The 27,594-nt window shown below is 37.4% G+C and overlaps 1 protein-coding gene across 10 annotated transcripts in view; it reads left to right on the forward strand.

The window, feature by feature from the left end:
- The window catches only part of MECOM (MDS1 and EVI1 complex locus), a 568,679-nt gene that overhangs the window by 490,866 nt on the left and 50,219 nt on the right, over positions 1–27,594 (forward strand). For 5 of the 10 annotated variants that reach the window (XM_029215315.1, XM_029215322.1, XM_029215317.1 and 2 more), the window contains exon 3: positions 18,570–18,704. In XM_029215315.1, the coding sequence (XP_029071148.1) occupies positions 18,570–18,704 (135 nt within the window). Of the gene's footprint in view, positions 1–15,222; positions 15,681–15,712; positions 15,924–16,457; positions 16,477–18,569; positions 18,705–27,594 lie in introns of those variants that run through there. The other 5 variants (XM_029215319.1, XM_029215320.1, XM_029215323.1 and 2 more) reach the window with 4 other exon arrangements.

Consider the following 27,594-nt stretch of genomic DNA (forward strand, 5'->3'; position numbering starts at 1 on the left):
TATTGTTTTTATTGTTATCGCTATTGAAAATGATTTGACTAGGTCTTCGGCTGTTAAACAAAATGGGAAGACTTATTATCTGAAACAAAGTGTTTCTAGTTTATCTACAAAGCATTACCTAGAGGTGTACCTTCAGTATGTTAACTGTTATTCTTAAATTTGAAAAAGAATTACTCCAAAAATTTCTTGACCTTACTTACTGCTTTTAGATTTTATCAGAACAATTATTTTTCACTGTTTCTTTAATTTATGCTGGCAGATTCACCCAGCATAAATCCATTTATGTATTAGAATCCATCAGGAAAATTAATCTCTTTGTTTAAAATACACACATGAATATACATATACCTAAGCTACTACAGTCTATACTTTAAAAACATATGGGGGTGATTTGGGAATCATAAGGAACAATAGGATGCTGAGTTTTATCAAAAAAATTGAACAAACATTGAAAATACCTTTAACCTAACTCTAGCACATCGAAAGCTCCCCAGGAATATTCTTTTCCACTTCTGCCCAGTCTTTGAATGAGTGAAAGTCTCACCCTTCCATAAAGCTTCCCCTACCACACCAGCGTCTCTTTCCTGCCTGAATCTCTGTAGCACTTATCATTCGAGCCACATAATTTAGTACTTAATGACTTACAGTCTTGTACTATTTGTTGTTCTTTCAAGTAGCTTAGTCTTGTCTCTCTAAATAGATTGCCTGGGCCTTAACAGCAGGGACAATGGTTTATATTAATGTTTCACTCCTTTTGGCTTCTAAACCTTATCCGGCAGCATATTTAGTAGGTCATTTTCAACCTGTGAATCAAGAGCCAAGGAATTGAAGCGAGTGGTGTGGGATTGGGAAGAAATCTCAGTTATTCTGAAACCCAAGAGTCCTTGTAAAACTGTCTGTGTGTGCATGTATGTACATGTGGCTGTATGTACACAAAAACAAATTAGAAAAAGAATTTTAAATTAGATATTATAGACTTTTTAACTTGTGTGTTTGTGATATATTGTCACATGCAAAAAAGGAAGTTATAGAAAAATATGTAAAGTATAACTTTATTTTGGTGATATTTTAAAAATTTGGTGTGAGCAAAGAATACAACAAGAAAAAACCCACACGGGACTGAATATCAATTACCTCAGAATGGTGAATCACCACTGTGTTGTGTTGTTTAGTTGGTAAAACAGTACGAATTGCTTTTATAATTTGAAAGACTTCCAAGAAAATGTTTAAAAATGAAAACTTCAAAGGAAATACCAAAGTGAAGTGAAGTGATAAATAAAATTACCAGGTTCTCTAAGAGGAAAGGAAATTAAATTCAAATTCAGCCTCTTTTGCCTGGATAGATGGAGAAGCACCGGTACAGCAGAAAAAAACATTAGCTAAGTTCTATCTTCCAGCCGCAGGTCTACCACTTACCACCACAAGGACCTTAGGCAAGTTCTCTAATGTCTGCATCTTTTTTCTCATTTTTATTGTGATAATTTTACTTGTCATACCGTCTCATAGATTTGCATCATCTGTGACTTTTAATTAACTAATCTAGGTGAAAGCCCCTTGCAAAGGATGATGTGTTATCCCTACCATGCTCTCTGTCACATCTGATATGGTTTGGTTGGTAGTTTTGAAAACCTGGCAATCTCTCTGGGAACCTGTGGGAATAGCAGCCCACAGCTACTTTATCAGAAGTGGTTGCAACTCCCAGGAGAGCTCCTGCTACCACAGAAGAGGGGCAAGGTTCTAGTCCATGGCAGTGATGGGAAGGGAGAGAAACATTGATTGCTAATATTACTTTTCATTGCTGCCTTTGGCAGTGATACTGTTGTATTACCATTTTTCTAGGTTTGGGCTAATGTTGAGGGAACTCCTGATAACCAGTTTATCAGAGCCCTTTTACATTCAAATATCAACATCTTAGTCATTTTATACACAATAATGAAAAATCAGTCTGAATCGGCAAAGCAACTTAGCCCTAATTTGGTACATGCTGCCAAACCAGTTAAAAGGTCATGATACACTAAATGAGGACTCTGGAAATAGGGAAACAAATCTTTCTGAAATCTGTTGTCATAATATCACCACTCTGAAACTTATGATCGCTGCTTTTTCTGCTTTCAATCCAAGATAGCCTAAATTCCAACAGGCTTTAGAAAGCTTTCCATAATTTGGCCTTATCAAGTCTTATTCACTAATGCTTCTCAGCTTCATGGCTCTTGGGATATCATAACGAGTTTATTGAGCAACAGTTCATGAGAGGAACCAGAGGCGAGTATTTGTTAGATGGGGGTGTGAAACTATCTCTTTCCAGCTGCAGGAGGGAAAGGGCAGGCTGAGGCTAAGTGCAGGCTGGGACGGTCAGGGTGCCCCTTCATGGGCCAGAGGTCTCTGACAGTCAGAGGACGCCAGGTGACTGAATTCTCCATAGGCACCAAAGGTCTTTGGCTGGTGTTTTTGGTATCTATTGCTGCATAACAATTTACCCCAAAACCTAGTGGCTGAAAACAATAATAAACATGTATTGTCCTCAGATTCTATGGTTTAGAATTCAGGAGCTGCTTAGCTAGCTGGGTTGTTCTGGCCCAGGGTCTCATCAGGTTGCAGTTAAGACAGCAGCTACAGTCATCTAAAGATTTGACTGGCTCTGGAAGATCCAACCCCACTCACCACCCACTCACATTTCTGCCCCAGCCAACAGAAGAAATTTACACACCCCAAACTGAACAATCTCTGCTGAGATCCTCTAGATTCACACGAACATCTTACTCTGTGTGTGTCCTCTTTCCTTTTCCTTGAATGTTTCACCTCCCATTTTCCCCATTTTATTCACATTTTGAAGAACTGTATCTTTTAATAGCCTACTTTAAATATTGACTAAAACATACTGAATTTCTGTTCAAGGTCTATTTTGAAAACATGAATCACTTCAATAGAATCACGAAGATTCCAATTTCTCTTCATGTGTTTTCTTTTACCTATCTCCGAAAATATTCCTTTCTTAGGAAATATTTCTCCCCGCTCCCAAGATTGGGATTCCTAGCTTAGTTGTTAGATGCCATAATGAATTTGCATTCCTGTCACTTATTTTGGTTCTTTTTCTCTGCTTCTATATGTTTCCATTTTGTTTCTCAAGAAACAAACTACTGCCTGTGTGACAGCAGATAAATTAGGATAAAAAAAATGCTTATTCCTCCTCTGATGTAGAGATGTCTATGGAAAAAAAAAACCCATAAAGGGCATTTATATAGAAGCTAACAGCTATTTTATAGAGTTAGAACTCCATTTAATAATAGTTAATGTTTATTAGGTGCTTATGTTCTAGGCACTGAGCTAAGTGCCGTGCATGGATTATCATGTTTAATCCTCTGTAAGATCCTATCACTATCCTCATTTACAGACGAGGAAACTGAGGTGATAAGTAACTTGGCACATGTCACTCGCCTAGCACGTAGTGAAGCTCTGATTTAAATCCAGGCTGTCCTACTCTCGTGTCTATACTTTTAATCACTATACTATTTCTCCTCCTTTTGAATGTGTACTATGTAGCAGGCATTATACTAAGTGCCATATATATATATATATATACACACACATATGTATAATCTCCATTGTTTAATCCTAATAACCTCCTATGATATAGATGCCATTACCACAATTTTAAAGATATTGAAAGAGAAATTCAGGAAGTTTAAGCAGCTCAGTATCACATAACTAGCAGCAGATTCTATCCAGGGCTCCAACATCAGAGGGCTACAACTTAGCAGGAAACCGGGGAGAAACTGATTGCTCATGAGCCCAAGTGATTTTAGATTTGCAGAGAGGAATCCTGTGGTCTACCGAGCCCTGGGAAGAAGATCTTCTTACTTCATTACGGCAGCTAACCACATTCAGCCCATTGCCTTCCCTGCTAAAGGCCACAAGAGGTGGCACATTTGTGAAAACAGGTGATAGCATTGCTATCACATCCTAGCTGTGAATGATTTGACAGCAGGGTCATGTGAGTCATGAGCCACTGGGATCACCTGGACCATATTAAACAAAATCATTGGGAACAGGGAATAATTAGAGAAGAAATGTTGGTTTGCCATCCACAGGTTCTTTGACTGGAAGATACTTTATTTACCTTAATTATTTATTTCATCACTGCTATGGAATACTTTTCAAAGTCTAAACCAAATTCAGCAAATTTGCATTTTACTGAGGGCTTAGATTCTGCAGTGAACCAGTAATTGAAAATCAAGTGTAATCAAAATTTCCCTTGCTCAGCCTTTAAACCATCCAGTATGGACATAGATCACCTTGGCTTTGGTTGAGCATTGGAGAAAGTGGTGTTTTTGCATTTGGGCGCTGCATGGTGTGAAAAATACATATCTCTAAACCTCAGAGTCACACTCAATGCAACAAGATACTCAATACAAAATGCATTTGAACACTGATTCCTACTGAGGAAAGAGATGATTCTTTCTCCATCTGATGCTCTTTTCTGGATAAAGGATCATTCATTCTCATTCTCGTTCTTGTTCTCTCTCTTTTTCTCTCTCTCTTCTCCATCTCCATCTCCCTCTTTCTATCTGTTCACAATAGTTGAACATTAGTAACTTGAATGTGTATATGTTATGTTACAACACCACTGGGCTTTCCAAGACTGAAATGTAGCAAAATATATTTTATAAAGACTTTTAATGACTTTCTTGAAATATTCCAGCATTGGTTACCAAAGAGATATGTATAGGAAATGATAAACATTTATTATGATAATTTCTGCAGTGACAACAAAAACCACAGAATTAATACAAATGAACATGCTAAAAGACTTAGTGAATCATTTAAATTTGATTCATCCAACTTCTTTTTTTTGAGGACATATGAACTTTGCTAGCTCTTGGAAGAGTGGAAGAGGGAAGAATATAAAACTGTATTAGATACAACGTAATATTACACAAAAGCATGAGTTTAAAATTTAAAATCTATAGCCATTTTGATCTTATCATCCTAGGCTTATAATTTTGACTTTCTCCATCTCATGACTGGGTTCCATGGTTTATTTGTAAATTGATAGTCCAGATCACATGGGGAGAGAAACTATGTGTGAATCAAAGTGTGTTTCTTCTTTTCTTTTTAAGTATTTATGTCCCTTCTGGCATTCTCCTTTCTAGTTGTAGGCACTGCATTAGCAAGCCTAGATTTGTTTTCCAGTCAAGAACTACATACCAAAACACAAATACCTTTGAGAATCTGCATCTTGGAAATTGACCGGTACTTAATTCTGGAGTAAGCACTTTCAATAGATCACAAATTAATCACAGCCATTAGTGCTCTTTACAGAGGAGACTGTGTGGTTGCTCCTGCGAAATGTTCCGCAGGATGATAGTTAATTCATCTGGAACAATGTTAGTTCATCAAGGTTTGTGGTTTATATAAAGATCAAATTCCTGTAATTTTGTATGCCATCTGATTTAATGTCCACTTAGTTTAGCAGTTAGACAGCCGTTGGCAGGCACAACACAGGAATCCAATATCAAAAACTGGAGAAAAGGCCAGTTTAATTCTTAAATGTTTAATTCAGGCTTTGGTAGACTAAGATTAAATGACTGCTTTTCTTTCTCCTGGGGAAATATATATCTAGATAATGCCAAATCTTATTAAGAAGAGCCTAAATAGTATAAAACATTGTGTGTAAATATGCCCATGGTAAAATCTGTGCTTTAGAAGGGCTTATAATGGAAGAGGATAGGAAGGTGTGGGTTGATTTTGAAAGGAAATTATACACGTTTCTTTGGAAGGTTCTCATACCAGATACTCAAGTAAAATTACAACAGTTCACAGGCAAAGGATCAGTTGGAGAGAGTTTACTGATAACCTCCTTTCTCTGTGAGTTTGATAGACCTTCCAAATGCTTTCAAGCTGAATGAAAAGCTGAGGCTTGATTTTGTCTCTCTTTATCCAGCACTATTTTTTAGTAACGTTTTTGGTTAAGACTGAAAACAGTTAATAGAAAAATATTTGGGGAATACTTAGCAGTTTTTACTAGTATCAGCTTTGCTGAAACAGATGCAACATAATAAAAAGCTTTATTTCCAAAATTGTTCCCCTTAGGTGTTCAGTGGAAGGGAAAAGGGGCTTTCATACATGTTTAACTATCTTTATTGATGCTCTATTAAACAAGCCAAAATAGGTTTCTTCACTGAAGGACTTCTTAGACTTCTAGAGTCTTAGAGCATTTACCACATTAATGTTTATTGTGAAGCTCCAAGATGGAGCTATCTTTACCTCATTTGACCATGGAACACATTTTCAGAGAATACCTGGTAACAAGTCACTGATGAGAAAATGGCGGTGTAAAGTGCATTTCTTGCCATCAAACAACTTATAGGTAGATCAGCAGATGACAGAAACATCCCCAATGACCCTAAATATGATGACTGACAAGTGAATGTTTTTAATAATGAGCACTGTAAGAATTTCAAGGAAAGGAGCCTGGAGAGCTGTGTATGAGCTTGATAGATAGAACTCTGACTTCTCCTCCTTGAGCTTTTGTTTCATCTCCTGAATGCGCTGAGTATCAGAGATAAGTAAAGCAAAGGGCCTGCGTGAACACAGTTAAAGGGCCAAGAGCTTCTACTCATCTCCCTAGTTAACCAGAACTTAGATTTGTTTAGAGGGAAGAATCAGACCATGGGCCTGGAAAGATAAATTTGACATCCACTTATAGAGAAGATTGCATTTTGAATTAGGAGCTTTATTTTCTAGCAAATTAGGGACAATTAGGGTTTTTATTAGTGTGGTTTTTCTTTTTTAGCTTTTGTTTTCAAGTAAAGCAAAACATTGTCATAACTTTGTTACTCAGGAAGACTAATTTTTCGTGTAAAGATGCCACAGAATTCAGGCCTAAAATGACAAGGGCCTGCATCAGGCCAGTGCCAGTGGGAAGGTGAGGGCCCTAAAGAAACAATGTAACAGCCAATGACTGCTCACTGGGGATAAGGAAAAGGGAGGCATCCCAGATATTGTCCTGGGTTGGTACCCAGGTAAAGGGCCAACTCAGATAGTTGGTATAGAAACACAAGTATGGGTGCATGGGGGGAGCAATAAAGTGCTACTCCTGGGAAGCAGCAGTGGTAGAAATTTCTATCTCTATATTCCCTAAAAGAGAATTACCAGTGCATCAATTGATTCCCATGGGGGAACAGTGGTAAATAGTCCAGTTTCCTTAGATATTAAATATAACAATTCCTGATACAGTTGGCCATAATTAATTGATTCTTGCAGCGCAGTTCAAAGGTAGTTTAGCCTATTCTGAAAAGATGCTATTCAAGATGTGAATATGAATCAAACTTGATTCCATCCTTAAGAATTTTACAACAACCCTTTAAGGAGGACCACTGACAATTTTAATAATGCATACTGAAGAGCATTACAGATACAACTGTAACGTAAGGTAGAACTGACTATCAACCAGGAGATGATTTGGGATAAAAGATGAAAAGGTCAAACCTGGTAGTTAGGGACCAGTGGTCATAGAAAAAGAGGTGGCTTTGAAGGATAGATAAGATTTCATCCAAGATAATGAAGGCAAAATAAATTATAGGCTGAGGAACAATAATGATTAAAATTATAATTATATTAGCAATACCAATAATAATAATAGCTATTTTTTCATTGACCATATGCTAGGTGTCATGCATGAGTCTAAGTAATTTACATACATTACCTCATTTCATTTTCAAAAACTACAATGAGTTTATACTGAATTGTTAGGCAACTGGAACCCACTGAAGAATTTTGACCAGGGGAGTGAGTAACAACAGCTGATGCTTGGGAAGATGAACAGTGTTGAGCATAAACTAGTGGGTGGGTGAGTGATGGTCAGAATAGGAAGTCATTGTGATAATTCAGACTAGAGGTAACAAGCATCCAAGCTAAGCATCCAAACTACATAGGAATGAAAATCAAGGAAGGACCCAATACATTTTTTTCAACAAACCCCTACTGAATACCTATTCCATGTCTGACGTTATGTTAGGATCTGGGCAATAGAGGCAAATGAGAGAAACCCAGTTCCTAACGTACTGACACTTAAAGTCCACCAGAGGACGTTGCAGAGAATACATTTCTGGACCCTGATAATGAATATTGACCAAAACTAGTCTGGATGTGTGTGTGTGTGTGTGTGTGTACATGGCCTCCTACTCTGGTTTTTAGGGCTCTTGGATCTCAGTGGTATTTCACCTCTGTCTCCGAATTCTCCCACTTACTGATTGGCAGAGAACACAGTGGGTGGGACAGAGCAAACTCAGCTGCAAGCCAGGCAAAGACGGACATCTTCGGGGATAGCACAGCTTGAGAGAAAAAAAACATTTTTCTTAAAATTCTTCTCTTCTATAGGTCAGGGTAAGGATTAGGGCAACTGACACTGGAATGGAAGAAAGAGGATAGAAAAATACTTATACTTTGCTGTTCCCTAAAGTACAACCCAGACTATCTTCCTCATTGTGTGTGTATGTAAGTCTAGTCTAACCCATTACACAAACACAAAAACTGTGAAACTTGGTGTTTTGACCTGTTCCCACGAACTCAGAGCAGTTCACACTCATATTACCCAATTTATTTTCCCAACACTCCTATTAGGCTGATATTGTGAAACTTTCATAGAAAGCGACTCAAAGGTTAAGTGACTTACCCAAAGGCAAACAGGTAGGAGAAGAGATGGGAGCAGAGAAAGGTCTTCCAACTCACTTCTTCCACAAGATTACACGTCTAAAAGCACTCTGAAATGGTGTTCCTAAAGCCTCAGGAAAGAAGCTGACTGTGGATTTATTACATAATGTGCTAAATGCTGTCTTGAAAAATTGACTTAATTTAAATTGATAAAATAATAAAAAATTAATTCCTAGCAGTTGAGGTTAATTCCTAAAGCCTTAATTTAGGACCTTAATTCTTTGATCTAAAGTTAGGAAGAATGAGAGATTTGGCTTTTTGGGACAACTTATAATCAAGATCCAAGTTATCTTTTATAAAATAAAAAAGATTATAGTAATTTTTGTTCAGTGATCTGAAAATGCTTACTGTCTGAACAACCAGGTTGATGTGTTATGTGTTTTTTTATGAATATTTATCTCAGTTTTGTGGATATTTATTTCCTCATCATTTTTTTCTTGAATGTATCTTTTAAGGCATATGCATCATTGTATTAAACATCTATACTTTTGAGGGATAAGGAAGAGAAAAATAATGATATTTTGACTCTTTTTCTCTACCAAATTTTACTACGACATATTTTATTAAAGTTTTTATTTTATCACAGTGTATTCATTTAAACTTGGTATAAATTTGTTTTGTTGTTGTGCTTTAGCCACAAAATAACCACTCAGCATAATGGCTTAGGACTGAAATACATCAAAATAGCCCAACAAAAAATATTTTAAATATGGCAGCCTTAATTGGAGCTTTGGAAATAAATCTTTGAGTATAATAATTTATTCACTAGAGCTGTTGTCTCAACAAAGTATTTCATCTTAGTTTCCAAAGAGCTGCTATCATTACTAAATATATTTAAAGTCGAAGCAAAAAAAAAAAAGGATCACGTTTATTCTGGGCAAATATACTATAAAATACTCATCTGTTAAGAAAGTCATCTGCATTTTTTAAAAAAGATCAGATAGGTGATTATGTTCGCGTAGTTAATTAATAAAAAGGGAAGTAGGTAATGATTCACTAGGGAAACTTTTCTATCACAGTATCTGTTAGGAGGGATCCCATGCTGGAGGGACAATAACGGGGTGCTAATTCTGAACGCACACAAGGCTGTCCTACAAAGACATCAAGATTTGTAGGAAATCAACCCTCCAGCAGTCCTGGCAAGCCAGACTGACCCCAGCAAATGAAAATAATCAAAAGTAATTAGAAGCGTGCTGGACTACTCCTCGGAGAGCCAGGCGGGAGAGTAAACATGCCTGAATCCTCGAGCCACTGCGAAAGCCCATGTCTGAGCTGTTAGGTGCCCTGACCTTGTCCACATAAAGATGTGATTTATGAAGTGCAGGGCACAGCAGCAGGGCTTCTGTCTTCTCCTGGAGAACCAAATTACTGAGGTGGAGATTAACATGCTTTCAGTCGGGCCCATTTCCAGACCAAGGGAAATTTTTTATTTACATTTTTTTTTACCTTTAATTTCCTCTTTTCTTTCTTTCTTTCTTTCTTTCTTTCTTTTTTTTTAACAGTTCCCCCACCCCCATAGAGTTAAAAAAAAAAAAAAAAAAGACAAAGTCCATCAAAAGAGACCAGAAATATCTCTCCTGAGCAGTGGTAATAATGTATGTTGGTGACCGGACATCCAAAGCACTTTTTATTTGTAAACTCTTATTGTGCATGACCGGTTTTTTTTGCTGGGTCTACCTACCCAACATGACAGGATTCATCTTTAAGTTTAGGGAGCCAAGCTTGTGGAATACTCCCCTGACTAAAACATATAAATTAAACAAAATATTACCTTTGATTCCGTGGCTTCCCAATCTAGTTTATCTTGCCTAAATGTGATTCTTCATTACAAGGCTTACCTATTAAGTAAAAAGATTTGACAGAAGGAATTGTAGGTGGTCAAGAATTTGGAGGGAAGGAAAGAGGAGAGACAAATTGGAGTTTCTGTATTGGGAGAAATAGTTATATGCGAATCAGTGGGAAATCTCTTGAGTCCTAAAGATGTACTTATATTTTTTTCTTAGCTTTGTATCTGTTAAGTTAGGTAAGATTTTACAAAATCCGATTCTGATGTGGAAAAGGAAGCATTGATTTTCTTTTTAAACACACATCAATATCCATACATGAAGCTAATTTAATTAGCAAGCAGTTATTGTTCAGCCAAATGTCAATTTCTCAGATTATTTCATGCTTCTTGACGTGAGCTGTATGCAACAGGATTTAACAGGATCTCTATGAATGAAACTGAACTTGAGAAATGTAAAAATGCACTTGTATGTTCTTGAAAAGCTACAAAAAACAAAACAAACAAACAAATTAAAAAAACCCCACCAAAAACCCAAAAAAAACCCCAAAACAAAACAGTGTTAAAACAAAAATGTCAGGCTTGGAGCTCAGTGTATATTTAGCGTCCTCAAGAAACCCAAATCTACAGAATTATGGGAACTCTACTTAGGCTGAGGTTATAAAGTGCCTTCCTCTATAAACTAAAAACATAATGTCAGGGTGAATGGGAACATACTTTATTAACTTTATGGTATTGAAAACTGCCAGCAAGTTGTCTTGTTTTTAAATATTGTCCTCTGTAGAGTGTTACAGGGTTGTTTGTCCACAGGAAGCCTATTAAAAGTGGACAGTGCAGTCATTTCATCTGGCTTTGGCTGGACTGCTTTTCTTTCCTTTAATGATGTGCTGGAATGTACCATGCCCATAGGGTCTCCATTAGCAGAACTTTTACTTCTGGGACAACCATGAAGTTTAAGGCTTAAAAGAGGCATCAGCTTACAGTCTTGTGGGAATCACTTGAATACTGGAGTACTAACTTCTTACTGCTTTAACTAATATATTGACTTATTTTAAATAAACAGTTACACAATGAAGGCAGAGCCAGTGGCCTTATTGGAAATCTTTGAGCCTTTTAAAGATTCTGCAATCCACGCAGATGGGGGAGGAAGGAAGGGGCCTGAGGAGGGTTTATGCCCTTTTCAGACCAGGAAGAAAACACATTAACCTCTCCCACCCCAGCCCTGCCATCAGCCAAAGGGGGATCTTTACAGCTCCCAGAAAATCTATCAAGTCACACTCAAACCTCATATTTTCCAATGCCTTTTTCCTGGTAAACAACAATTAACAGAACAGGGCAGAAAAAACAATCATTCCTTCTGGAAAAATGTTTTTAAAGTATGATTCTTTTTAAAAATCATTGCCACCAAATCACTCTATGTTCTGCTTTTAAACTGTACATTTGTTGTTGTACGTTCTCCTATTCCGTTCCCTTAATACTTAGATCATCTGTGCTGATACATGTTTGCAAATTAAAGCTGGTTTGAGATTATAGTAAAACCATTATTTTTAATAGCCCATTTCAAGGGCAGCGCTAAACACTGCAGAACACGCATGTTACTGATTACTGCTGAGCAGACAGCAGCTTTTGCAGACTAATTTGTAACTGGGAACTACTGTAAACAGATTTCACCAGAAATCCCAAGGAATAAAGGGAATTGGTGGTGGTATTTGTCTCCTTGTATTTGTTTATTGTTTTAGAGACCTCCTGATGTTGAGCCAGTTAACCGGGGAGCAAAGCAAGCCCCCCACTGCAAAAACCTTTTCCTCCAGCCCTCCGGCTCCTCTTTCGTGTCACTTTTGATCAGGGGAGGCAGGTTAGGGTCTTGTCCTAAAGGGTTATTATTGAAATAGCCAGAGGCTCCTTTCATGAGAATCAAGGCCCTTCTAGCTACTCTGGGATTACAGGACCCCATTTTTAAACTTCAAGTTGCGTCGTCAGGAAAAAGCGAGGTCCGTGAAGTTATCACAGTGTAGTCAAAGAGGGGAGGGGGCGGGGGTGGGGGAACGAGAGGGAGAGGAGAGAGAGAGAGGAGAAATACTGAGATCTGATGTTTGCCGAGGTCCTTTAGTCTTTCTCACAAGTTATTCAGTGGAGAACCAGACTGAGGACGATGACATTAATAAAATAATAATGATAAGGCTAAATAATCCCCTGTCTCTCTAGATCAGTCTTCCAAGGACTTAGAAAGAAAGTGTTAACTCTTTTGGCTGTATCTGAAGAAGAGAATTTCATGCGTAGCAATAGCCTTAGCTCAGGTCCGTGTCTGCGGATCTGGACTGCAGGGTGCCCCCATCGGTCTTGAGGCTCCGGAAGGCGCAGGATGGCGCGGGAGGCAGAGGGCAGAGCTCGGCTGCCGGCACCCGGCGGGCGGCAGCGGGTTCACCTGGGTGGCTGGAGCCGCCAGCGCCGCTACTTAATTCGGGGCGCAACGCCATCTACCGGCCTCCTGTCGCACCTGCAAGTGCCCAGACCTTGAAAGTCGCCCCGCCTCCCCCACCCGAACCCAATATAAGGGAAAAAACTCCGAGGCCCCTTCCACGATTCCTAATTTAGCCAGGACCTGCCACTGATTCCATACGAACTTTTGTTTATCCACCGACGTTTCCTCCTTTTCAGAGCAGCTTTGTAAAGGGCAAGGAGGTGGGGGCCAGAGACTAGGGCGGGGAATTGGGGCGTTGAGCTCTCAGACCCGCTGATCAGGCCGCACTGTCTGAAGCAATCGGTTCCCCAGATTACTTGTATTTAACACACAATGCATCATAAAACAAATCCCTCATCCTGACAGGAAGAAAATAGAACAGCTCATAGCTCGAACCGGTCTAATTTATGGCTAAATTAAAAAAAAAAAAAGGGTTGGGGGAGCTCCTACAATGGGCAAGTTGAGGAAGGGCAGGAAATCAATGGCAGCAGCAAGCCCGGAGCTGTTAAAGGTTCTCAAGCGCCGAACTCTATGGGAATATCTGACCGGGTTTTAGGTTATTTACAAAGGATTTTTCCTGTCCTACCTACCATTGCTGTGCGATTTTCCCGCAAACAATGGCCATTATCTGAAATAACAGTTCAATGTCACAGATAACAGGCCACCAAAACGAATTAGTCACCACCTCTTGTCATTTTCTTCCCCCCATCCCTCCCTTTTGTTACTATTTTTGTTTTTAAATCAGCATTTTGGGGAAATACAGATCTACTAGATTTACACGTCTATTTGCACTTGGAGAAAACAAAAAGGGACTTGTACCGTCTCCGTTTGCAGATGAAGTTTAACGTAAACGCGCTTTCCATCCCGTCTCTCTTCACCCCTCCCCCTCAAGTGTCCCTTGACTTGCTTACTTTGCTTAACTTTCCATTGTTGAGCTGAGAAGTTGGATTTTGTCCATTTGCTTTTATGAATGGAGTTTTGTGATAAAAAGCGTTTATTTCCATTTAACCGATGGATTTTACTAAAATTTCCAAGCTTGGCTGGAGTAAATCCGTAGACAATTTTATTTTGCCACGCATTCCCTATATTCTTTATTCCAATGTTGTTTCTGGAATGTGTTGATAAAAGCTGACCATATATATTAGAAAATTATTAATCACCATATAGTACTGATTCCCCCAAAACAACACTTATGATGTTAAAAGTTTAAAAATAATCTGAGTTATCAATTCCACTTTGGGGCATACATGATGTTTTAGTTAATGTATCAGAGAATATAGCAAAAACTCACCAGACAATCGTCTACCTCTCTAAGCCCCTAACACGCTATTTGGGCAGGTTATATGCAAATAATGTTTCAGATTTTTAAATTCCTTCTTCTAAGAAAAATATGATTTAAAAAGTAGCATGCTCTTCTGCTGACCTAACTATGATAATGGAGGGAAAAATCAAAGTACGAATTTCAATAATAATAATAAATACTTAACAGAAAACTGGAAATGTCCTTTTCAACTTTTTAGGCTACTGTTTTCGGAGAATTTCTAAAGTAATTATGGTTAGCGTGAGCCAGCGTCTCTTCACCCTAAACCTCCTCCTCGCCCCCTCCAGCGCCTCACCCCCAGCCTCGTGCACACACCCTCACACCCCGAAAGCCCTTCTCCACCCCATTACTCCCATCCCCCAACACATACACACACACACACACACACACACACACACACACACTTGTGCTTTCAGGACACCGAAACAGAGGATATTTCCCTGGGGAAAGAAATCCTGCCTGGCGAGATCTCCCCATTGGTTGTTTACCCAGAGAAATCTACATGTTTAAGGGGGATGGTGCATCCGTAATCAGTCTGTCCCTATAGGACTGAGTCTTGGCGACCTTTTTGTGACCTCTCTCGCCAGAGGAGGCTGCTGTCACTTTAAAAATTTACTGAAAGAGGAGCCTGTCTGGCTTCCGATCACTCTGGGCGGCGAGAGATAGCTCCCTTTCTCCCTCGCCCCGGGTTCTTTCTGGATGGCCGAGCAGATCCTCTTTAAAGAGACAGTTCATGAAATAGAAACCCAGCGTCTGAGCTACGAGTTGCGAAAGGGGACGATCCCGTGAGGGTCTAGGACCGGGGAAGGCGCAGCGGAGGATCAGAAAGGGGGCTAGAGCTCCCCTCGCCTCCCCAGGCCCCCCACCTTTTCAAACTCTCCTCCTCCTGCTTGTATCTCCCCCCCCCCCCCGCACCACCACCACCACCACCTTGGAACTGGGAGAGAGAAGTGGAAGAAGTTTTAGTGGGTTTCAGATAACTTTCATTACACATCGGGCTGATAAGAGCAAGAGAAAGTGAGAAAAGAGGGAGGTGATGTGAACCAGAAGGAATAGCTCGGAACTCATTTAGGAAGGGGGAAAAAAGCCAAAACACACCAAACTCGGGTCACCCAGACGAGAGGAGACTTCATTTCTGGTCTTAAAAATACACTGTTGGCGGACAATAAATCTGAAACGCGTGGTCCTGGCGAGCAGATCCTAGAGACGGACAAAGTTATCAGAGACCATTCGGAAATCGAGACGCGAGGCTTTTTTTTTTTAACATCTCGAAATGTGGCTCGGGATCGTATGAAAGGATTTTCGTGCAGGAAACCTGGGGGCGGCTGATTATTTTATTTTGTTTGTTTTAATTCTTCTGTGATTGCCTTTTATTGCTGAGTTGAGGCCATAGAAATCTTAAGGTAAGAGAACTCACTTTAAAAAAAGAAGTCCTGGCGATGTGCACAGTTTGTTACTTGGGACAGTTTCCTGCCTTGGCACCCCTTCTCCGGGGCGCCCCCCGCCCCCCAGCCTTCTTTTCCTACTTGCCCGCAGTCTCGCGGAGCCCTGTGCTTATCTACGTTGCCGGGACTGGCGATTTCCTTGTTCCTCCTGTGCAACGGTGTGGTCTGGACGCGTCTCCGGGGTGGGTCGTCCGGCCTTCGGTGGGTCTCTCTCCCGGCTGTCGGCCTCCTTTCCTCGCGCTCTTCTCCTCCTTCCCCTCCCTCCGTGTGTCTGTCCGTCGGTATCAGGGACTCAGAAGGTGGGGTTGCCAAAATCTGAATTCCTGGCACCGGCCACGCGACTTTGGAGCCGCTTTCGGCCGAGTTCCACCTTGCCAAGTAACAGCTTTGCTGTCCAACATCGTGTGCTGTTCGCGAGAAAGTCACATTCGGACCCTTTGGCTAGATTGTGGGGATTTTTTTTTTTTTCCTTTCGCTGTTGGATTTTTGAAAGGGCCTTTCTCTAAAGTCCACCTAAAGGGAATTTTTTTTTTAAACTATCTTTGGAACTTGACAGATTTTAAAAACACAGGAGTGTGTTCGATGAAATGACAGAAGATGTGTTGTTACTTTATTTTATTCGAGATTTCCGAGACGATTAAGACATTTGGGAGACAAATGCAGTTGTGTTAGCAAATCAGAAGCGAATAATTCACCCGGGGGGAAAGGTTTCTGGAGAAAGTTAAGCTTTTGTCTTGGGGCAAGAATACGGAGAGTAAGAAAGTTAATACTTTGGTGAAATATTTGAATAATCATATTACATGTATGTAAAAAGACATTCTTTGGAAATGAACCTGTTTTTAAATTAATTTCACTGTTGACAGTGGCAATGGCAATAATGTTAACACGGAGTAAACTTACACCTAGAATTTTTATGTGCATATGCAGTACTTACCCTCGCAAAAAGGGAATGCTAGAAAGCTAAGGGGATAAATGATTTTTGATTTGAAATTAATAAGTTTCCCACGTCTTTCTGCAAATATGAAATGGAATTGGTGTTGCATTTCACTGCCTTCACCCTGTTTCCTTCATTAAATATTTCTCTAGTGTGTTAGTAGAACTGCCCTTTTTTGGGGGGGAGGGGGGCTAGTCAAGAAAACAAACAGCAAATATCAACCAGAAATCAAACAAACCAAAAAATAAAACAACAATCCCAACCTTTTACTGTTTTAAAGTTGTATTGCAGATGTTATTTATGTTTCCAGACATGTGAGGAGGGGGGTAATCTCAAGTTGCCATTTAAGCTGCTCAGCATTGAAAGTTGAAGAAAACAACTTAAAGTTTGTAATTTTATAAATGAGAAATTGTTAAAATCTGTTTTTCTCACTAGAGAGGATATTTAAAATAGACTTTTTGTTGGTGGTGGTGCGAACAGGCCTCCTTGAAAAAGACTTGATTGTGTGTGTGTGTGTGTGTGTGTGTGTGGTGTGTGTCAATTATTGTTCCTATCTTATGTTTCAATTTTTCTTTTTAAAATTGTGGGACTACTTATTGCCCTTTAATTGCCTCATGGCCAAAGGCTTATTCATAATGCCTCTTGACTAGAGCCCTCAGAGTCCTGGGCTTCTTCTTGAAGTTTGTGGTGAGTTAATGACTTGAATCTGCAACTGGGTGATTACCTGAATTCTGTGCAAAATTGCTTTTGGTCTATGCACCCGAGTGTTTAGTTTTAACTTTTATAGGTATAGATACAGCAGAGTTCTGGGGGGGGGGCGGGGAGGGGGTTATTTAATTCATCAATTAATGTTCTAGACTATATTGTTTAGTCTTTGATAGGAAACTTCCTCAAGTTTGCGCTAGCTGATTGACATTAACATTACCAGACTTTCTAGTTATTTACCATCAGGTCAACAACTATGCAGCTTTTAATATTGATGTATAAAACATTATTGCTACTATTGAATCCGAATAGCCTCCTTTCGGTAGACAAGACCTTAAAAATGGACACTTCCCATCTTAATTTTTGTTTAATAGGTATCCTGAGTAGTGATTAATATTTAGCATAGGCCAAACATAAAATCTCATGAAAAATAACAACACTAACATACACAACCATATATAATGATGGCAATTTATGTCAATATTCTTACATATTTTTTACTTGTTCACAAGCCAGTTTTGGTATTTTACTTATGAAACATAAAATTGAAATGTGCATTGGCATGTGTTACCTAAAACTTTAGGTTGACATATTTTGCACAAGTGTTTACCAATTATTTATTTTCATTTGTTTTTCCTCAGTTTGGTGGGAAGCATCAGTGAGACAAATCTTATTATCTTCTTCAATTACGGGTGTGATTTGTTTCACGGTAGTGCAATGCAAACTGAAAAGGAATTTGACAATATTTAGATTAAAGTTTTTAAACTGCACTAATATAAAGTGCAAAAAATGTGAAAGTATACACTTACAAGGGAAGATTATCTGAACCTAAAATATTGACTTGTATAGTTTAGAAATATTATGTTAATGTATGCTGTTCAATATTATTTTTCATAAAAATCACATTGGATAAAATTAAGGCAATAGCACTCATTCATTCATAACAAGGAATCGAGCATTTTAAAAACCAACTAATCATTTTTTGTAATAATTTACAATTGCTTTGTTCCTTTAAAGGCAGTACGTTGCCACTTCTAAGATAACTTATTATTATTCCTTCTTTATTAATATGCATGCTGTCTGACTTTTTTTCTCTTAAGGATTCAAAGGAGGAAACATACATTTGAATAAAATATTTTCAAGCAATTAACCATTCTAATGAATGAACTGATAATGGAAATTGATTGTTCTCGTCTTCTTCCTTCTAGATCTTAGATGAGTTTTGCAATGTGAAGTTCTGCATAGATGCTAGTCAACCAGATGTAGGAAGCTGGCTCAAGTACATCAGGTTCGCTGGCTGTTATGATCAGCACAACCTCGTTGCATGCCAGATAAATGATCAGGTATGTTGTAAAGATTTTCTTGTCTTTCTTGGAGAGCACTAAAGTATCACTGAAGCCTGAAGAATAAAAATAACAGTGAGCTTCAGTAGACCCTTGTGGCCTGTTTGTCGATATGGTGAAAGGTAATGCCCAAATATAAGATGCAGAGTAAAGTCATTTTCAGTACTCCTTTTTTGGGTAGTTTTTTCATTTTGTGCTAGTAAACTTCATAAATGCTCTAGTTTTCTGGGAATGACTGAATGACTTAAAAACTGAATACTACTTATTAGTAGCTGTTCTTTACCTTTTTTTTCCTTTGCTATCATAATAAGGAGACATTCATAGAAAGTACTGAACTAATCAAGAACATTGAATTTCTGCAGAAATTGGAAGTGATACACTTGAAATATAGATTTTATTTTAAATAATAGGTAGTGGTATATGTATGATCTACGTGTGAACTTGTCTGATTATGCATTTGATTTGCCTAATTATAAACGAGAAACCCTTTTAGATTAATCAAATAACATTTTTTGTTGTTATGTGAAATGTTTAAAAGTATCACTGCTGGAAATTGCTTTATGGAGGCTCATGCAGTGAGGTTAACTTTAATAACAATAACTATGAAACAAGATCATGAAAATATCAAGAAACATATTTTGCACCCAATAAAGTGAGGTTATGAATCTTGTAACTTAGTATGACAATACTTAAAACAACAAGAACTTCAACCTGCTAATTTTTGTTTTATAAACATCGTTGAGTTAGAATATAGTTATGTTATCATCATTTATTTCTTTTAAACCGATGGTTGTGTAAATCAAATATGTTTCAAAGACCATATTAAAATGGTTACTTGGCAAATCTACTATGAAAATCACCACCAAGAAAAAGAAAAGTTTAAATTAGATGTTTCCATTTGAAAGTTGGTAAGTAATGCTAGCGTCATATGGTCTAAGACTTTGTTTCAATCATTGTTATGAGATTATTCTTTGGCATTTTACCAGCTACTAGATAATTTTTACTGACTAAACTGTATAAGAGGTAGTAAATTATAAAATTAGGTTTAAATGGGAATCATTTTAAAATCTTCAACATATATCAAAAATAATAAACCAATCAACTGTTTTTTCCCTTTGTTGTAAGAAAACAAGAGACATTATTGACAAAGGAAAACATTATTAAATTAGCTATTGATCGTAAGCAGAAAATATCCCAAGTCCGTCATATGAGTTACTGTCACCATCAACAACAAACATTTCTGAGCACTGACTATATGTAGGTGTGGGAATTACATAGGTGTTGTAAATGAGTGAATTGTGCGTGTGATGCTTCCTAAAAAAGGAACTGGAAGACCTCAAAAGGCAGCTGTAAGATGAAATAATGTAATTATATCATAATAATTATTTGCTATCCATATTTACTGACAACAGGAGCTATTTCCTTAGACAGATAAAACTGTTGTAGGATCAGTGAAAAGATGGTTGAAGAATGAGACTTGTGGCCAATACATTTTTTCATTTAATAGTTATGGGTCTCATATTTTTTAATAAATATACTCTTGTCCTTGGGAATTGTGATCTCATTAAAAAAGGAAACTATTTTGCTGTTCTTAAGTATGAATTAGATTGCTTATTAGAGTAGGCATTTATAATTTTCACATGGTTACTTTTGAGATACACATTGTAAAATGCATTGCTTTCGAAAGAAAATATTATGGTTTTGTATCTTAATGAAGAGCATGTTTACATATTTTAACTGAAGAATCAGGGAAAATAGTTAATCAGGAAAACCATAAAAGGCCAATATTAGACATACACTATGATTTCTGTAAGTTCTCATTTTCAACTTATGTATTATGCTGGCAGAACTCAAAGATGGTAAGAGAGTACATATCAAATAACATAGTTGTGAAATTGACATTAGATGGTCAAGTAAGTTCACCCATAAACGACGAGAGGAAAGTCAGAGGTAAAAGTCAGATTTGTGTGATAGATGTATATGCATACAATCACACTCAACCCAGTTGACAAGACAAACGAGAGCAGACATCAAAATCGTGTATGCATATATTGTAAACACACTCATCTATAAGCATGTGTGCATCTTTTCTAAAAGCCAATTAAGACTAGCAATTCCAGGCAGCTTTGAAATGTGAATGTTGGACTAGGTGCAATGATAAAGGAGCTGACTAAAGAGATTCTCTAGGTCTATTTTTTCACTCTGTTTTCTGTGAGGAATATAGGAGCTGCCAAATGGTGAATAAGCACAACTCATCTCATAATGAACGCTCCCACTGTGTGACATATTATTTAATACCCAGATATAAAGAGACACCCTGGATCAGGAGTAATTATTAAACATTAACAACATCAACTCACCTGCACACACAAAAGCAAATTAAGCATGCGACAAAAAACTGTAAAAAATGTTCCTCTTTGCTCTGATTCTCAGATAGAGCTCAAGTTTATAAAATGAATTTTAAATAAGTCCTGGGCTTTAAAAATGAAGAATTTCAGGGGAATCTTTCAACTGCAAGCTAGTCATTGTAATAATTAGGGCATCCAACAAAGAAGGGAAAAGATGACCTAAAACAAAAAGGAGGGTATAAATTATAGTTTACTTTTGCAAAGATATGTATTTTTAAAAATTCTAATATTAAAGATCAAGTTTAGTCAATTTGGATCAGTTTTATAATGATGTGAAGGAGTTCTACAAAAGAGAATTAATGTGTCTGCTAAAGGTGATAATACAGTTTGATCATAGTGGGACGGTCAAAACACGTTGTCTTGGGTAAAACTTGTATTTGATTTGTTTGGGGTGATGAGGTACTTAGAAACAGCCTAGGTTTAGATTTTCAGGTAAAGCTGATAAAGCGTGCAATCTGTTTTGTATCATAAAGGCAAAGGCTATTCACGAACATTTTCCTAATACCGCTCTACAAGCATTTTATCTGAGGGGATTTTTCAGAGTTTAAATCTTCCAATAGATTTCTGCAAGTTATTTTATTGCAGATTTCTTTTTTTCAGGCCAGAGTGAGCTTTGTGGCAGCTTTTTTCTTGACAGTGCTGCCTAGAAGACTCGAGTTTATTGTTTTTAGATGTCTTTTTCATTTCATGTTTTCAAAATTATTGCAGGGATGTTTTTGGAGATAGAAATCCTGAAAACACTGGCATACTTGCTAAACCATAATTTCTAAGCGGCTGCAGCTTCTGACTGATATCCTTATCCCCCCCTGAAAATATTGTATTAACTACAGTAATTTATCTTTGTAAAAGAAGGCCGCACCAAAGACACTAGTAAATTAAGTCACACTCCAGTCATAAAATAGTAGATCCACTAAAAACACCCAAGGCTCTTTATCCTTGAAGTCCTAATTATTTTTCCCCTTATTCCTTAAAGTTTTTGTACAGTGTTACATAGCTATACTGCTGCGGCACAGCCTTTAGCTGGAAATTTTTACTGAGACAGACAATGCGTCAATATCTTTACATTTTAATGGTGTGAATTATGCCTGGTTGAGGATCCAGAACTGGCACTGGGAGGTAGATCAGAGCAGAAGCAAAAGCAGAGAATTGGATAATGAAAGTTCTTTCCAGAATAGGGCCTCAAGAGGACCAAATATGTAGAGGAAGCATGAAAATGGTTTATTATTTATTCAGAGATTTCACTACATCTGGAAGCACCCATGTGTTTAATGTCAAGTGGGCCAAACACCTAGATGATTTACTGAGTGTTTGTTTCTAAATCTGGATATTTTGATGTCCTTTTCTTTGTTGTCTTGTAGATATCTTACTTTTACACCCGTTTTGATGGGTGGATGGAGCATGTTGCATTAGATTTGCTCTCACCCTGCTCCCGCCTTTCCCTCCATCCTTTGATGAGTTTCCTCAGACCTCCACATTGCTATACCCTTCACCTAGATCAAAGGCAAGTGGACCCACAGACCCCTAGGTACCTCACATCAGGCCAGTTCTTATCTAGGATATGTTCACAAGTTTAGTGTACTTACGAAGTAGCTCTCTGGACACAAGTTTTCCTCTAATACTTCTTCATGGTGAAACCATTTTGGTTGTAATCAGACAGGTCACTATGGCCCAATTCGTGTAAGTGAACTTTTTCGACTTACACAAGACCTACCTTTCCACTCATGATAATAAGAAAGATCTGGGCATGTGATTTGGGATAACATTTTATAGGTGTGCATCACAGAAAGGAACGCAATTTCATTCAAGCTCTTGGCCTGCCCTAACATGGTCTACAAGTGGAATAAAGTTCTCAGAAACCCAAGACATTATTAATCTTGTCATTTACACAAGGTGATAAGTCCTTTCATTTTTAAACAGGCCCTTGACAGCTGGTATTTAGTAAGTAGACTAAGAGAAGTCTGCTGTTCCCTCTGAAGAAAACAAAATGTGTCGATAAGAGATTATCTAATGCCCGATGTATAGTTTGAAGAAATAAGATCACTCCTTCTTAGAAGAAGGAGTGCCCTTCAGAGAATACAAGGTCAGAATCCACTTAGGGGATTCTGCCAGCTCCCTTGTCGTTGAGGAACAGCAGCAAGATTCTACAGTGTTTTCAGTTGGATCAGGCATTGTTCTCGTTTGTGCTTTACCTTATAAAGTTTTAACTGCTTCCAGGACCATCATGGCTGAACTGGCACACCCACTTTCCCTCTCCCTGGGTCCACGTCAGCGGTGCTATCAGGCTGCTGTGACACTATAACAGTATTATTATTGCAGGCTTATTATGGACTCAGTTATCAAGTTATTTTCTTTGGCTTTTTACTGAAAAAAAATGTATGCCTACATCATTCAATTAATGCAATTTGTGCAAAAAAGCAAAATGTAGTATCTTAGCCTCTCTCTACTTTTTCAACATGTTTGCGTCAACTGTCAGGTAATTTGTTAATTTGCTCTTCCTTTACAAGGATTTCTGTCCACATTTTCTATGACCTCTTTTGATGTTAAAATTATTATTGGCTTTGGCCATTTTCTTTGCTTTGCTTTTAAGTCAAGTTCCACTTTTATACCAAAGTTATGCTCTGCTGTTTTAAGATGAATGCCAGCTGGCAATACCCAGAGACTGGCTTTGTGAACGGTACCTAAGCTGACTTTGGGGGGATGCTGTCTGGCTGATAAGTTACTTCCTTCACCAGAAGATGAAACTGTCTCAGACATAGTCTGTCATTTGATATTTACATGATAAAACAAATAGCATCCCCTCCCCACAGAAAAGTTTCCCTCATGTAATTATGCCCAGCACACAACCCTTCCATAGCACTACACAGACTAGGAATTTTTACCAAGACCCACAAACCATGTAAATTGAAAAAAGATGATCTGCACATTCTAAGTAATTAATATTTGCATGTACACAACACTTTTCATTCAGGAAGATCTAAAAGCATCACAACCATACCAGACTCCAGCTATTTCTGGAATGGTACCAAAAAGATAGTTGTCAGAATTCATTACAAGCCAGTCGTCAAGGAGGAAAACATGTTGGTCAAGAACACAAGAAACACCTCCAGCCTAGTAAAAAACCCAAAGAGGATCTTTAGCTTCCTGACTTTCCAAGCATTCTGAAACCATTCAGAATGATCAGTTTTCATAGAGTCAGACAAAATGGCCACATTAAAGACAGGTGGCTAATGAATATTTCTTGTGGGGTCTGTAGAGAGATCCTTAGAGGTTATTTAACAGGACAACTTGCAAGGCTTCCAGGCTGGGTACCCTGTAGGCTCCAGGTGTAATAATGTGTATCTTTATCACTTGCCCTGTTCTTGCAAACTAGAGTCAACAGTCAATCCTTTCTGTTTTGTTTCATCCAATAAATTACACTTGGCTTTCTCTTCATGTTCTTAATGAAGAGATAAAAATGTGTGGGGCAGAACTTCTCCTTCATTAGTAGTTTTGTTCTGAAAATAGCCAGTGGATACATATAATTTTGTTTTGGAAGCAGATACAGCAAGACAGTACCTGACATTTCTCAGTTAATATTTTATAGTCTTTAGACTGTTACCTTAAAGACAAATTCGGGATACTATGTCTTTGGAGGAACTAAGGAAACTAAGGATGGTTTGCTTTAGCGAAGCTTGGCCACGATAATGCTTACATTCTGTTGGACAAATATCTTTACATTCTGTCATCATTCTCTGCCTGCTGAAGACACTTTTAGTTATCTCTTACTAATCAGGATTAGAATGTGTAATAGGGTCCTTCTTTCAGAGGTTAAAAACTTGTCACTCCTGCCCTCCTGAGTAGGGGTTTCCCATGTTGCTATGGAAAGATCAGGGGTCCAGAGCAAGTTTCCTAAAGCCAGCACATATGCACACGTTGTCTCTGTGGACTTGATGTTACCTCTGCAGCACCAAGACTGACAGATGTGTTCATATCAAATATTGACTTTGTTCAGACATGCAAATGGTCACTTATCTCCCCTTCTATACACACTCTAAACATTAAAGTTCCATTCAGCTTTTCCTAGCCTTCGGACTGGTAAATTGAATGAAGCTATAGAAAATAAAGCATTCAGGCTGATTGTTGGGAGGTGGGAAGGAAGAAATCAGCTGTCTACTTCAAAGTGAAAAGACGGCAATAGTCTGAAAAAGTTGTCTCTCGGTACAGGTTTTGCAGGGAGTACATTTCTCTATTATTTCAATTATTACAACTTCCTGAATAGGTTGAAGGTCACTCATAATTCACACTTCTGCCATTTTCAGACATGCCAAATGCAGTCTATTAAGCATAAATAAAACTTCCAGCGCTTGACCAGGAAAAATAAATGGGAATTCATAACAATGAGTCCTTATTCATCTTTTTAAAAGTAAATGATGTTTTCTTTCTTTCTTGTTTTCCCTCTGTGCACTGAATTTTTCTTCTGTCTCAGTAATACAAGCATAATACTTTGAATCGATCCAAGCATAGCAAACTAGACAGCAAGTCTGGTCTGACAGATTCTAGATTTTTCTACTTTATAGGATAATAAACAAGAACCCACAGTATTGCCATCTATAAATACAAATGGTAGTATCATCAATTTGATGGAGGAATCGGTTGAACACAGGCTGTGACAGTACAAAACAGAATTAATCTGAAAGTCTTTTATAGCCTATTACTTTTGCTATCAGAATGCTTATAACTGTCCATACTCTCTTTAGTGGCTGTCCTCTTGGGCTTAAATGACAAAAGAAAATGAATATTCAATAAAGTGTGATTAATTTCAGTTCTAACTGTATATAATAAATAGTTATCTATAACATATATTACATATAATATGCAATTTATAAAATATATAATTGTATATAACTTATATGATATATAATAGAATTAATCATATGCCATTAAATATTAATTTATATTAATATGTAAAATATGAGATTACTAATATCTTGTGCAGATTTAAAAATGTCCCTAAAATGTATACTTTGCCACATTTATAAATCATATATAAAATATATAATGTATCCAAGCACATATATACTTATATATAATGTATGAAAATATACATTTTGGCAGTCTAAAATTTGCTAAATCAAATCCACATCACCACTGCCTTTTACCTTTAGCTTAGCCTTATGAATATTAACTGAACAGATATCCTTTTGACATTTGGAACCATTTCAAGGTTTGATTAAAATAAATTAAGAATAATAATTATTTTTTAGAGTAATTCCTATATACATGCATAATATATACTTATGCCTTAAATTGTGAATTTCACTAGTAGTAAAAGTGAACAATTTGAGGGATTTCTAGTTTTATCTTCAAATATCTGAGTGCTTTAGAATTTTTTTTAAAATATTAAGAAATTTCACTAGTGTGATATTTTGGCAAATTTTAAAATAAAAGAATATAGAACAATCTATTAAACCATTTACTATAATATTTATTCTTATAAATTAAAGTATTCAGGGATTTAGATATAATATCCATACTTACAAGGACAGAGATAAAGTTTTCTGGAAAAATTAAAAAGAGTCCAGCAAGATATTGGAAAAATTAAACTTTTTCTATGATAAAATGAAAAGACCACCTCAACTTTCAAAAGTTTCCGATATATGGAGAGTTAGGTCATGTTCATAACATGTTGTGTTTCTGGAATTTGGTATTAGCTACCAAATAGAAAACTCTAAAGGAGTTAACACAGTTTTTAAATATTTATCATGACTTTTAAAAAATGGAATTCTCATATAATCCTATTTTCTTATACTAAAAGGCCCCATTCCTCTAATTTTTCACCTTATATTGGGAGAGATTGTCTTCTCCCTTCTAGTAGAGCATTCTGAGAGACACACAGCAAAATAATAAATCAGCAACCCTTTTGTATCCATTCTAACTTTTTCTAAGTGAGATTTTGAGGCCCTCTTTAAATACTTGAGTTGAATTCATCACAAAATCCCAGATCCAGGACATTTTTATTTTGGTTCCAGATAACTTTTTCCATAAAACTCCCTGATGGAAGAGACCTGTTAACTCTTTTATGGAATTTAACAGAGGAATTGATTCCCTTCCATTTTTATCTAACACAAAACCCGGAGAGGTTAGATTAGTCATGTCGCTGCTTCGGGTACATAACTCAGATGACATGTAATTCATAGGACTGCAATATGTAGCCAAAATTTTGAGACTATACTGATTTTAAAGATGTTATGATTACATTTTTATAATCATGGTCAAGCATACTTAATAGACAAACCTGTGGGAGAAGCTACATAAATCACTTCCGTTCTTTATTATATTTTTATTTGCTGAAAGACCCATTTTCTAACATAAAAGCATAGATGTGATAACTTTTCTGAAAGGCTTGATTTCTCCAACATTACATTCCATCTTTCCCCCACATAATTGTTTTGAGGCAACAAATTGTCATTATGTTTTCATTTAAACTACTTCTCTCACTTCTC

Source organism: Monodon monoceros, unplaced genomic scaffold, assembly GCF_005190385.1.
Source record: "Monodon monoceros isolate NGI ecotype Baffin Bay Population unplaced genomic scaffold, NGI_Narwhal_1 Super_Scaffold_11, whole genome shotgun sequence".
NCBI lineage: Eukaryota > Metazoa > Chordata > Mammalia > Artiodactyla > Monodontidae > Monodon > Monodon monoceros.